Source organism: Protomyctophum parallelum (assembly GCF_964188405.1).
Source record: "Protomyctophum parallelum genome assembly, chromosome: 20".
In the NCBI taxonomy this organism is placed as follows: domain Eukaryota; kingdom Metazoa; phylum Chordata; class Actinopteri; order Myctophiformes; family Myctophidae; genus Protomyctophum; species Protomyctophum parallelum.
Genome location: NC_139718.1, coordinates 9,968,192 through 9,981,266, shown reverse-complemented (window position 1 = coordinate 9,981,266; position 13,075 = coordinate 9,968,192). Strand labels below are relative to the sequence as shown.

Sequence of the window (13,075 nt, the reverse complement as noted above, 5' to 3'; positions counted from 1 at the left end):
CCCAGTGGGCACACACTGTAAATATAGCTACTGTCACACATAGCTCATTTCCTGGCTGAGGATTGCTGCCGCGTGCCAGTGGAACATAAGCTCATCTTGGTGAAATTGCGACGGTTATTGGGTGGTTTGTTGAGGCTTTTATAAGTGGTGTTTTATTTGTGTACATTACAATTTGTTGGCGGGGTTGTTGTAGAAGGCTTCTTGGAGCAGTTTCACCAAATTCTGCAAGTTACTGTTTCATTATAGGTACCTCTCTTCGTCTGACGCGTCATGCAGCGAATCTACAAGCTCGTAGCGCATTGAATCGTGACACCTGTGAGCTTGTAGATTGCTTATTTTAGTAAAACGTTTAACCTTTTTTCGCTCATCATGACCCAAAATAGCTGGGATGCAAGGCTGAAAGTGGTTAACTGTTCTATGAGCCTGAAGCAAAAAAAAGCAAGATAAGAAGGGATTTAATTAATCGTTTTGGATCATTGGATGAAGAGAGAGGTCATGTGATTTGTAGTGTGCAGAGTGCACAGTAGCTTCCTCCACCCCCCTTCATTTCTGTTCTCCATTGACCGTATGGTACATCATATAACAACAGTTACTTCGTTGCATGGCTGAGCTTCCAATCCAATCCAATCCACTTTATTTATATAGCACGTTTTAAAACTCAGAGTTTACAAAGTGCTGTACAGGAGAAAAAATAAAATAAAAACAAGTGCACTAAAGCTACCACACAGAAAAACAACAGCGAGAAAACAAAATACAAACAGTGACAACAACTGAGACACATTACAGAAAACAACAGAAAAACAACAGCATCACAGTGAGACAAAACATATACATGGACCAAAGGAACTCAAGCGGGGTTAAAAAGCCAAGGTAAAGAGGTGGGTCTTTAGGCGGGATTTAAAGGTCTCGATGGAGGGGGCCAATTTGACGTGGGAGGGGAGTGCGTTCCATAGTTTAGGGGCTACAACAGAAAAGGCTCGGTCGCCTCTGGACTTTAAGCGGGTCTTCTTTGTGACCCTGAGGTTTAGCTGGCCCTCAGACCGCAGTGATCTAGAAGGAGTATAAACCTCAATAAGGTCAGACAAATAAAGAGGAGCCAGACCATTTATAGATTTTAAGTCAAATAAAATAATTTTAAAATCCACTCTGAAGCGGACAGGGAGCCAATGAAGGGAGGCCAAGACAGGTGTGATATGCTCACGTCTGCGAGTACCTGTGAGTAGACGAGCGGCTGAGTTTTGGACTAGCTGGAGTCGAGCAAGGGAGGCTTGGTTTAAACCAGCGTACAAGGCATTACAGTAGTCCAACCGCGTAGATATGAAGGCATGTATAACCCGCTCAAAATCACTAAAAGATAGCACCGACTTGATTTTGGCCAGCAGCCTCAGATGATAGAAACTAGAGCTAACTACCGCATTGACCTGTTTGTCAAGTTTAAGGGCATTGTCTAGTTTGACGCCAAGGTTTGAGACCACAGGTTTCACATATGGCTGCAGGGAACCTAGGTCAGTGGGAACGATACCAGGACCGCTAGGTCCAAACATTATAACCTCCGTTTTACTTTCGTTGACACTTAGAAAATTAAGAGCCTTCCATGCCTTGATGTCACTTAGACAGTCAAGCAGAGGTTTCAGGGAGCTTGGGCGTTATACCGTCCAACATCGCTGCCAGATTCACACAAAGGATTTCTTCATTTACTGTGCATGTACATTTTCCAAAGTCAATCATTCCACAGATCAGTGGTTGTCTGCAGGCACATAACGTGATTTTCTGTTTGTCTGACTGCAATAGATTTTTGATTTCGTAACCCTTTTTGAGAGAAATAAGATTGTGTATCATGAACAGGTTTTCCCCGTGATACACAATCCCCCCCCATTCTCTCTTTCTAGACAAATAAGTTCAATATTTTTTTTCTCTCTCACTCGCACCATGACACACGCACGCACGCAGGAGCCCATAAGCGAGGACTTTGGCTGGGATGCTTAAAAGAGATTGGTTGTGTAAGACGGAGAGAGGCACCGAGCAGAGAGCTACTGTGTGCATGCACCCATGCAGAGGTGGCGGTGCTGTGGTGCTCCTAGCGTGCAGCTGTTTGCAGAAGGCCTGTATGTATGCTGCTCCCCATGCCTGGAGCCCAGCCAAGCCCAGCCAGAGGATTACAGACACTAAGTAGCTGAAAGCCCTTTGGGTTGATTTCAGGTCAAATACCAATTTAACCATTTATTTATTTATTCATTTATGCATGTATATTCTCTAAATTTATATCTGTTGTTGCTTCTCCAAAGAGCTTGAGAAAGTCTTCAGGTTTTAACCACATGAGGCATCCCCATTCAATCTGGGGGAAACGTTTGCCAAAAAATATTTTTTTTGCCGAAGAGTTGGTGTAGAGGGAAAAAGAGCAAGTCCAGAGGTGAAGATGCTGAACACTTGAGCACATTGAGGTGAAATTTATTTCATGTGTCATGTGTCGTTGGTATAGATGGACTTTTCTTGCCAATACAGCCTACACTGTAAAATTGAGTATTAGGCTAATTTAAATGCGAAAATAATGAGCCATACTTTTACACTCAGTATTTTGAGGTGGATCTGTGGCGGCTGGTATATCTGATGCTCAATTTATAATTTTGTCGTACGACGGAGTCGCACAGCGTATGCTGATAATAGCAGATCTTCTGAGCTTGTAGATGACCTTTTTCTTTTGCCGTGCGACTCTGTCATACGATAAGTATAAATGAATACATCTGGCTTTGTTGCCTCCACACCCAGTAGGGTAAACAATCCCTCCTTTTGTTGGCATGTGTGTAGGGACGCTAGCTGTAGCTTGCTAGCTCGTTGCTATAGCTAGGCTGAATCAGCAGTAGCTTTTGTACCAGCGAGCCTCAGCGCCTTTCTGTCTCTCGGCCCTCCATTGAAAGCCCCTGTTGTCTCCCCTCTCTCTCTCTCGTCCAGTGACAGTGACATATTATAGCCGCTTCTTCCCTCCTCCACTTCCTCAATGCCCCCCCCCCCCCGTACTCCTCCTTCCCCTCCCTGCGCTGTGGCGCTGCCAACACCACTGTCCTCTGTTAAGGGAGTGTGAAAAAGCCTTGTTCCACTTCAGAGGAGACGAGGAGGAAAAGGGGTTGGGAGTGATCAAACAAACAAGGTTCCTTGTCACGCTCCGGTGTTCTGAAGTTAAGCGGTCTGGAAAACAAAGAGTCCTGGGATGACTCCAATCAAGATATTCCTGTGTCTCTGTGTGGATGAAACTGCTTAGTTACACATCTGCAAATTAATGTTTGTTTGGTTTTGGCAAATCGTCACAGTCGGGTGGAGAGCTTGTATGTCCAAAACCGTTAACTTTTTTTATTATTATTACCGGTATTTAAAAGGTGTTTTAACCCATTGACGGCAAAATAAAATAATAAAAGTCTCCTGAAAGAATATATATTAGTCAAAGATGTGTGCCGCATTTTTACGAATTTTCAAAGCTAGCAGACCTACAAGCTCGTAGCGCGCCACTCGGTGGCGCGCTATGAGCTTGTAGATCTGCTATTTTTCAATAGTTAAAACACCAAAAGGGGTTCCCGTACAGAATGGGTTAAATAGTGAAAATGTTTCCACAAGCTCACAAAGACACGTACGTTTGTTTGTACGTACGTTTTCTCCCTGATCACAACCAATTGAAACCAAATGGTTTCCGTGCATTAAACTGTATAGTCCCGGGTTTCCCCAGAAGCATGCCAAATCCCGTTTCCTGTTCCAGTTCATTTTCCTTTGAAGGAGATTTGAACTGGAAAACATGTGTATAATGTGTTTCTGGTTCAGATATTTAAATTATTAAAGATACGCCATATTGGAGTCCCCGCGGTTCAGTGACCCCGTGGGGCTAAATAATCGTTCACTCTTCCAAAACATTGATTCCAACCTGCTATCTTTGAACAGCCAAACGTATAAAATAATGGCTCAAGTGATCACACAGATTCTTTCCTGGTTTTAATTAATTGTACTATCTTTCTGTCTCCCTGCTCTCTCTCTCTCTCTCTCTCTCTCTCTCTCTCTCTCTCTCTCTCTCTCTCTCTCTCTCTGTCTCTCTCTCTGTAGGTACTGCTTCGTGGTGGCCCTGGGTTACCTCAGCTTCTGCCAGGTCACACGGGTGTACGTGTTTGACTCTGGCATGTACACTGCAGACTTCACAGGGTAAGCTGAACTCATGGAGTCTTAGTTGACTCTTAGTTGACTCTTAGTTTGACTCTGGCATGTACACTGCAGACTTCACAGGGTAAGCTGAACTCATGGAGTCTTAGTTGACTCTTAGTTGACTCTTAGTTTGACTCTGGCATGTACACTGCAGACTTCACAGGGTAAGCTGAACTCATGGAGTCTTAGTTGACTCTTAAGCCCAACACACACCGGCTCCGTCCGACGCATTGCCGCGCGGCGCCGCCTGGAAAATAGAACTGGTTCTATCGGCGCGTCAGGCGAGGCGCCAGCGCGCGTCGGACGCCACCGGTGTGCGATAGGTTCATTGAAAATAATGGAGGCGGCTGTTTTGACGCGCGGCGGTCGCAGACGGTGTGTGATGGGCTTTAGTTGACTCTTAGTTTGACTCATGCATGCAGACTTCACAGGGTAAGCTGATCTCATGGAGTCTTGCAACTCATGCTGCAACTAAGACACTGGTGGTTATAAGCAGTGGTTATTGTAGTGTGGTGTTACACAACTGCTGTACTTTAACCCAGAAAATGTCTTTTCTGAAATACCTGTTTCCGTGTCAGAGAGGTGCTCAATATTTCATGTCAAGGATCCCAAAAATAGCAGACCTACAGATCTTGTAGATCTGCTATTTTTCAATAGCTAAATTATAACATAATGTTTAAAACACCAAAAGGGGTTCCCGCCCAGAATGGGTAAAAAAAAAACAATACCCCAAAAGTTTACTTAACTATTTCAAGTTTTCAGTACTTTTACTCAGAGGCAAATAATATACTTTTACTTTTAATTATTTGAAAACTTTAGTTACTTTGTGGATTTTTATTAGTACGAAACATACATGAACCACTTCAGCCCTATATACATTTTGGCCATTTGAAAATAGCCGATCTACAAGTTGAGCATGGATTGGAGATCTGTTATTCCAGCTGCATGCTCTTCCGGTAGGAGACGTCTTTTTTTTTTGTCTCCTACTGGAAACACAGCCAGGTTATCAAAATTAATTATTGGCTTATGTTCTTATATTCAATTTTGTTCTCTGCCATTGTTCTATCATTTTAACTACCTGTGTTTTATTGTTGTTCTATCATTTTAACTACCTGTGTTTTATTGTATTTTATTTTTGTGTCCTGCCCTGTGAAGCACTTTGAGCTGCATTTATGTATGAAAAGTGCTATACAAATAAAGTTTATTATTATTAGGGATGTGTCAAAAACTAAAATAATCCATGAATTCAAGGCTTTGTAGGGTGTGTGTTGTTTTGGGTGAACTACTTTTACTACTTTAACTTTGACTTGTAACTAGTATTTTCTACATTGCTGTATTGATACTTTTACTTAAACAAAAAATGTGACATGCTTTTTCCTAACTGGTTATAAGAACGCGTGTGTCATTGCTATTGTTAGTAAAGAAAAGATCTCAGTGTTTTAGGCAACAGAGAAATGGCCTGCAGTACACAAAGTAAACCCCAATCATTTATACTTTGTTGCACTTGCCAGAAATAGCAGAATTAATAGTTGAAATGTAGCTGTTTTTTTTTTTGTTTTTTTTATTTTTTTTTGCGGCTTACGCCTTTTATTGATTTTTGAAGGGACAGACAGTAGGCTGACAGGAAACGGGAGAGAGATGGGGGGATGACATGCAGTAAAGGCCGTGTCGGGTCCGGGAGTCGAACCCGCGGCACACTGCGACTGGATTACCAGTCCGGTGCCCAGACCGTTACGCTACGGCCTGGGCCGAAATGTAGCTGTTTAACCCATTCTGGGCGGGCACCCATTTTGGTGTTAGCATCATGTCGTGCTTTAGCTATTGAAAAATAGCAGATCTACAAGCTCATAGCTACGAGCTTGTAGGTCTGCTATTTATTTATTTTAATCGAAGAACGACTGACATTTTTAGAATCTGATCTCAGGTCAGAATGGGTTAATCAGACCAGTGTGTGTGTCCAGTGGAAACCTCGTATGAATCTGATCTCAGGTCACAGAATGGGTTAAACTTCACAGGAGCTGGTGTTGCTGCTCTTTTGTTTCTACGGGAGAATACGATACGATTCTTGTCTCTTCCAGGTGGAAACCTCAGGCTGTATTTTGCGCGTCATTTTTTAGAATCTGATCGCAGGTCAGAATGGGTTTAATTTACGGAAAAGAAACACCCACAAAAGGTTAGAACATGGAGATAGGAGGGGGGGGGGATTTGGATAAAGATTGTAGTTTCTTGTCCTTTGTTCCCATGGGGGGGGGGGGGGGATTTGGATAAAGATTGTAGTTTCTTGTCCTTCGTTCCTTCCTCGCCCAGATAGTCTGACAGCCCATCAAGACAGACGGCATGCCTAACTGGGGCGGGTGAGGCCAGTTGCTTGGCAACACGACGCCAGTGGTCGAGGACATACCACAATGTAGAAATACTCTGTATATCATTTCCTGTGTCTATATAGCTTGTAGATCGGCTATTTTTGAATAGCTGAAGTATAAAACAGGGCTTGATTAGTTAATTTGTGTTGTTCTTTAACCCATTCTGACCTGAGATCAGATTCATACGAGGTTTCCACTGGACACACACTGGTCTGATTAACCCATTCTGACCTGAGATCAGATTCTAAAAATGTCAGTCGTTCTTCGATTTTTCAAAAATAGCAGACCTACAAGCTCGTATCGCGCCACTCGGTGGCGCGATATGAGCTTGTAGATCTGCTATTTTTCAATAGCTAAAGCATAACATGATGCTGACACCAAAATGGGTGCCCGTTCAGAATGGGTTAACCCATTTTGACCTGAGATCGGATTCTAAAAATGTATTTTTGAAAATGACAGTTTTCTGAAAAAGCTATGTTTCTATGTCCGTCGTTCTTTGATTTTTCAAAAATAGCAGACCTAAAAGCTCGTAGCGAGCGCTATGAGCTTGTAGATCTGCTACTGAGATATCAGTCTTAACTGACAGAGAAGTGTCACTGTGAAACCAAAGGGAGTGTGGTACTTTAGACGGTGACCGTCCATCATTTATTCAAGTTAAGTCCATTAAAAGTCATTTTATGGATGGCCCATGTCTATTTTTACTCTGTACTGTGTGGCATAACTTTATGCTGCTGCCATCATTTTCACATGTAAAGTTCTTCAGCTCTCTGAACCCATTAACCCAATTCCCGCCAGCATTAATTAATTCCTCGATAGCGTATTTTGCCAAGATTTTATCACGCGTAACACTTACTTTGAAGAGCCAAATATCCGTAACCTGCATGTTACAAAATGGTGTGTGTGGTGTCTTGGTTGTTGTTCTCTTTGTCGGTGGTGAAAAATCCCGACCACGAGTATCGCAGCGCCTGCTACGGGCCGATAAAAAACCTTGTTTTCACCAGAAACGACATTCATTGCGCCATTTCTGAGATGGAGGGCTTTGAATGCAGCCCATAGAATGCAAGTGGATGCGTGCGGCACCGTGCGCATCTTCAAAATGGCCACGGCCACTGTCCCACTTTGACTGTTTTGCTAACGAACGGCAGCTAACGATTCGATCGCATAAAAACATGGATTCAAGAATATAAACCCTGGAAAACGTAGGCTACGGTTCTGGCGGGCTAGAGTACTAATGTAACCCATTTTGACCTGAGATCAGATTCTAAAAATGTCTTCTACATCCTGACAGTTTTCTGAAAAAGCTATGTTTCTATGTCAGTAGGTCAGTGATTTTTCAAAAATAGCAGACCTACAAGTAGATCTTGTAGATCTGCTATTTTTCAATAGCTAAAGCATAACATAATGCTAAAACTGAAAGGGGTTCCCGCCCCAAAATGGGTTAACCCTATGGTTTCTACGGTTCTGGCGGGCTTCGTGCTAAAATATAACTAAAGACTGTGCCTTGTTGTAATGAGACAAATATGGAAAGTAACAGATCTACAAGCAAAAGGGTAATTCAAAAATAGAACTTTCCCAAATACTGCTGTAAATAGTGACACCAATCATTATTAAAACGGGTTGAATGCCGACAATTTACGGCCGTCTTTCAGGCTAGACTGCCTATGTTTAAAGTTACCTTTGAACAGCCAGTGCACCGACCGCTGAGTTGGTTAAAGTTACCTTTGAACAGCCAGTGCACCGACCTCTGAGTTGGTTAAAGTTACCTTTGAACAGCCACTGCACCGACCGTTGAGTTGGTTAAAGTTACCTTTGAACAGCCAGTGCACCGACCGTTGAGTTGGTTAAAGTTACCTTTGAACAGCCACTGCACCGACCTCTGAGTTGCTTGTCATGAAAACCCACTTTAAAACGGTGTAATCGCTTGTTGTAGTGTTGAAAGATATTCCAAAGTGCCGACCACAACAACAGACCGGACGAGGAGCTAGGCAGCTCTCCCATTGTAAACCATGGGGACTCAATTTCCCATAACCCTTTGCACGCCAGAGCGACGGACCTTTTTGCGATGACGTCATCAAAACATCTCCTTCTGTACGGTGGATTGCCCGTATGACTTAAAACTGATTTAAAACGGGGGCACGGTGGCACAGTCGGTAGTGCTGTCGCCTCACAGCTAGCTCCTGGGTTCGATTCCCGCTGGGAGGAGTGTTCCCTCCTCCGCGTCAGTGCCCATACTACCCCTAGGGTAGGTACCCTCACAAAAAACATGCAGTAATCCTAGTCTCTAAACTACCTCCCCCTGGCCAGCCGGGGCACCTGATGGAGGGGAAAGGAACTGGTCGGAATAACGTGTTCCTTCCACGCGCTACGTCCGGCCGGGGAAACTTTTTAATTATTCAATTAACCTGCATGAGCAAGATTAAGTCTCTAAATTAAAAAAAGAAAATAAGGTTAATTGCCCAGTCTTACTGATAGTCTATGCGACCCTAAGAAGAGCTTGGAGAAATCATGCTCTTGTCTTAACAGTAGTAGGATGCAGTCCCCTTCGACAGATGTGACTGAACAATACCTGTGCATTTCTATTTAGGGACACAGATGCTGCTCCTGGAGCAAACATACTTAAATGATTGGCATGTTAATGTCTTTGTTCTGTGTTTTCTTCTTTCTTTTTTTGCTAGGCCCATGATGGTCATTACACAGAAGATTACCAGTCTGGCGTTTGAAATTCATGATGGTAAGGCTGTGTGTGTGTGTGTGTGTGTGTGTGTGTGTGTGTGTGTGTGTGTGTGTGTGTGTGTGTGTGTGTGTGTGTGTGTGTGTGTGTGTGTGTGTGTGTGTGTGTGTGTGTGTGTGTGTGTGTGTGTGTGTGTGTGTGTGTGTGTGTGTGTGTGTGTGTGTGTGTGTGTGTGTGTGTGTGTGTGTGTGTGTGTGTGTGTGGGCGTGTGGGCGGGTGTGTGTGGATTACATGTTTTTTCTGAAATTATTAAGCACTTCATTTCCTAAATATTATATTCTAAATTATACTTTGCGACCTGATTAGGAAATGACTACTAAGAATCATCCTGGCACTGTATTGACACCTTCTCATCGTGGCTGCAGCTAAAATGACACACATTACAGTAAACCAGACATATCTACTGTATGTCTATATATACCGGTGTATATATATATAATGTGCTATCTATAATTTATAATACTGACAATAGCCTGCAGTAAATATGGGAAGGCTTAGCCTCCCCTAGCCTAATCGTCACCCCTGTTGTGTTGTAAGCAGTGTTTTCAAACCACAACTAGTTGCAAACTTGCAGCCTTCAATTTTGCTAATTTAGGTGAAAGCAAAGTGGAGTCCTGGGACTCACAGGGGTCCTTGACGGGTTCCAGGGACTCACAGGGGTCCTGGTCCTTGACGGGTTCCAGGGACTCACAGGGGTCCTTGCCGGGTTCCAGGGGGTATCCCCAGCTAAGTTATTGATGGTTCAAAATCAAGTGGACCCTTACAGGCGTGTATCTCTGAGAGTGTCCAAATGAAACCAAATGGACGGACAGGTCTGTAACTCAGAGAGTGTCCGAATTAAACCAAATGTACCCAGTTACGACCGGGGTCTGTGGCCTAATAAGCATACCAAAACGGGGGTCCTTGAAATTGCAACGTTTGAGAGCCGCTGCCCTAGTAAACACATTCCAATTCCTCTAAAGCAGTCCTGCCGTATATGCCGTCTCCCTTTATCCTCAACGTTAAGAGATATTTGGTAGCTAAGATAAGGAGCACAGTGTGTTTTCCCGTGAAATGGAGACGTCACCACAGTAGCAGTATTTGAAGATACGAGTGTTGGAGGTTCTTTTCCCCCCACTAGAGCCAAACACAGCAGGCTTGCTGCCGGCGATAAATAAAGATGAAGCAAGATGACGCGCCTCGCCTTTTGAGATGAATTGAGTCATCGAGTGATGAAATAAACAAATAAGTCATGGAATAGTCGTGTGTGACGGAGGGTCTGTGTGGTGAAGAGTAGCCTAGCCACTGTGAGGATGACGAGAGCCTCTTATCCTTCTTTATCTCGCTGCCTTGGTTGGAGTTTATTTTCTCCTCCAACAGTTTTCTGAAAAACCTATGTTTCTATGTCAGTGGTGCTCAACCTTTTTCATGTCAATTTGGCCACAGACCCCCATCTGTAAATATGTTGTTCCACGGACCCCTCAGAAGCAAAGATTTGAGTTAAAAACGTTCTGAAGGAATATATATATTTAAAGATCTGCGGCACATTTCACGATTTTTCAAAAATAGCAGAGCTACAGAGCTACAAGCTCATAGTGCGGCACTTTAGCGTGGCACTTTGTGCCGCACTATGAGCTTGTAGATCGGCTATTTTTCAATCGTTAAATGTATAACATAATCCTTAAAGGTATATTCAGTGATTTCACTTAATTCAAATATCACTTATTTTTTTGTTTTGTTGTGATAATCCTCCCTACTATAGAGTGTGCTGGCCATATAAGGAGTTCCTCCCTGTCCCCAGTTAACCCCTGGGGGTCAACAAACCTTAGGTTTCGTTTTTGACTCTCTATCCTGATTGGACGAAAGGCTGGGTCCCACAGCCAAAAACGAAACCTAAGGTTTTTTGAGTGAAATCACTGAATATACCTTTAAAACACCAAAAGGGATTCCCGTCCTGAATAGACCATATCTGCTTGAACTTGAATCTTTTCAAAGTCGTCAGCCTAAGTCCCTAAATGTTAACCATAAAAGAAAAAAAATTCATGTGAGGACAATGTTCATTTATCATATTCTACTATAACTTTGGCCCTCACAAGTATAGTAATACATATAATATAGACACACAAGCTCCTCCGGGGCTTTATGCTCTGGAATACTTCAGAGGAGCTGCTCCTGTTCATGCTTTCTGTGATGCAGAGGAATACAAGACACAATGGAGCTTTGAACAATCTTTTGATTAGGATCAGAGCATTTCCTATCGCTGTAGGGAGCAGCGTGGCTCAACCAGGCGTAGACTCACAATGTCTTCGCAAGAAATGCCTTATGCCAGTGGTTTTCAAGGACCCCCACATTGACACTTATTAGCCCGCAGACCCCCACTTGAAAAGATATGCCAGCGACCCCCCCCCCCCCCCCCATAAAGGAAGATTTTTACGGCTCTTGCAGTGATTCTCAACCATTTTAATTTCAACTTAAGGACCCCCAATTTGACAAGCATTAGGTTACGGACCCCCATTTAATGATGGGGGTCTATATGTATGTGTATGTGTATGTGTGTATATATGGGACCCCAAATCAATGTTAATTTAACAGGTCCGTTTGGTTCTAATTGTACACTCTCTGAGTTACAGACCCATAAGGGTCCATTTATTTCCTAACTATCATTTAGCTGGGGACCCCCTGGAACCCTCTCAAGGACCCCTGGGGGTCCCCGGACCTCACTCTGAGAACCAATGCCTTATGCTCTTCCAGACATGTGCCCCTGGCTGTGAGAGCTTACCACGGTGGCTATGAACAAATATGGAATTGAAAAGCTCCCGTGGCTTGGAAAAGGACTTATTTGAAGCCAGATGAGCATTAGCCTCTACTACTTAGAAGAGTCACATATTGTTGCTGTCGGGCGGAAACCTGACGTAGTAGTTATTTTGTCACAAGCTCTTTAACCCATTCTGACCTGAGATCAGATTCATACGAGGTTTCCGTCGGACACACACTGGTCTGATGAACCCATTCTGACCTGAGATCAGATTCTAAAAATGTCAGTCGCTCTTCGATTTTTCAAAAATAGCAGACCTACAAGCTCGTATCGCGCCACTCGGTGGCGCGATATGAGCTTGTAGATCTGCTATTTTTAAATAGCTAAAGCATAACATGATGCTGACACCAAAATGGGTGCCCGTTCAGAATGGGTTGATACTTTTCATCGGTTCAGTGTTCCTGAAACCCACATTCAAACCACTATAACTTTCCAAATGTTTCAGATCAGTGTTGTTTTTGGCAGCAAATTTATATTTTTAGTTTCTCTCTTCAATAGTTTTCACTTCGTTTTAGTCACATTTTAGTCACCTGGAATGTTCTAATGTTTAGTCTATAGTTTTAGTCGATTAAATGTCATACGATTTTAGTCGACTAAATCTACAGTTGATTTAGTCGACTAAAATGTGTTTTGACAGGCCTTTATGTCGTTGTAATGACATATTTTACACTTTGGTTGCATGCTGAAAATAGCAGATCGTAGATTGTAGATCTGCTATTTTCAGCATGCAACCCAGCATAAAACTGGATCTCTTGTCCACTAGGCCCTTCCTAACATTTTAGTCTAGTTTTTATTTGTTGACGAAATTGTCAGTATATTTAGTCTTAGTTTAGGTCATCATAGATTCGTTTTTATTTCGTTTTTATTTCGTTTTAGTCAATGAAAAAAGGTAGTCGACGAACATTTTTCGTCTTAGTTTTAGTCGACGAAAACAACACTGTTTCAGATCAGCCCCAGACTAGAGCGTGTGGTGTCGCCATGCGTCGTGAGCTTGTAGACCGGCTATTG

At 43.1% G+C, this 13,075-nt stretch overlaps 1 protein-coding gene across 1 annotated transcript in view; it reads left to right on the top strand.

The window, feature by feature from the left end:
* mboat2a (membrane bound O-acyltransferase domain containing 2a) overlaps window positions 1–13,075 on the top strand; it is an 83,586-nt gene that overhangs the window by 51,860 nt on the left and 18,651 nt on the right. Inside the window, exons 4-5 of the mRNA XM_083792005.1 lie at window positions 4,084–4,179; window positions 9,218–9,273. Of these exons, the coding sequence (XP_083648131.1) occupies window positions 4,084–4,179; window positions 9,218–9,273 (152 nt within the window). The remainder of the gene's footprint in view (window positions 1–4,083; window positions 4,180–9,217; window positions 9,274–13,075) is intronic.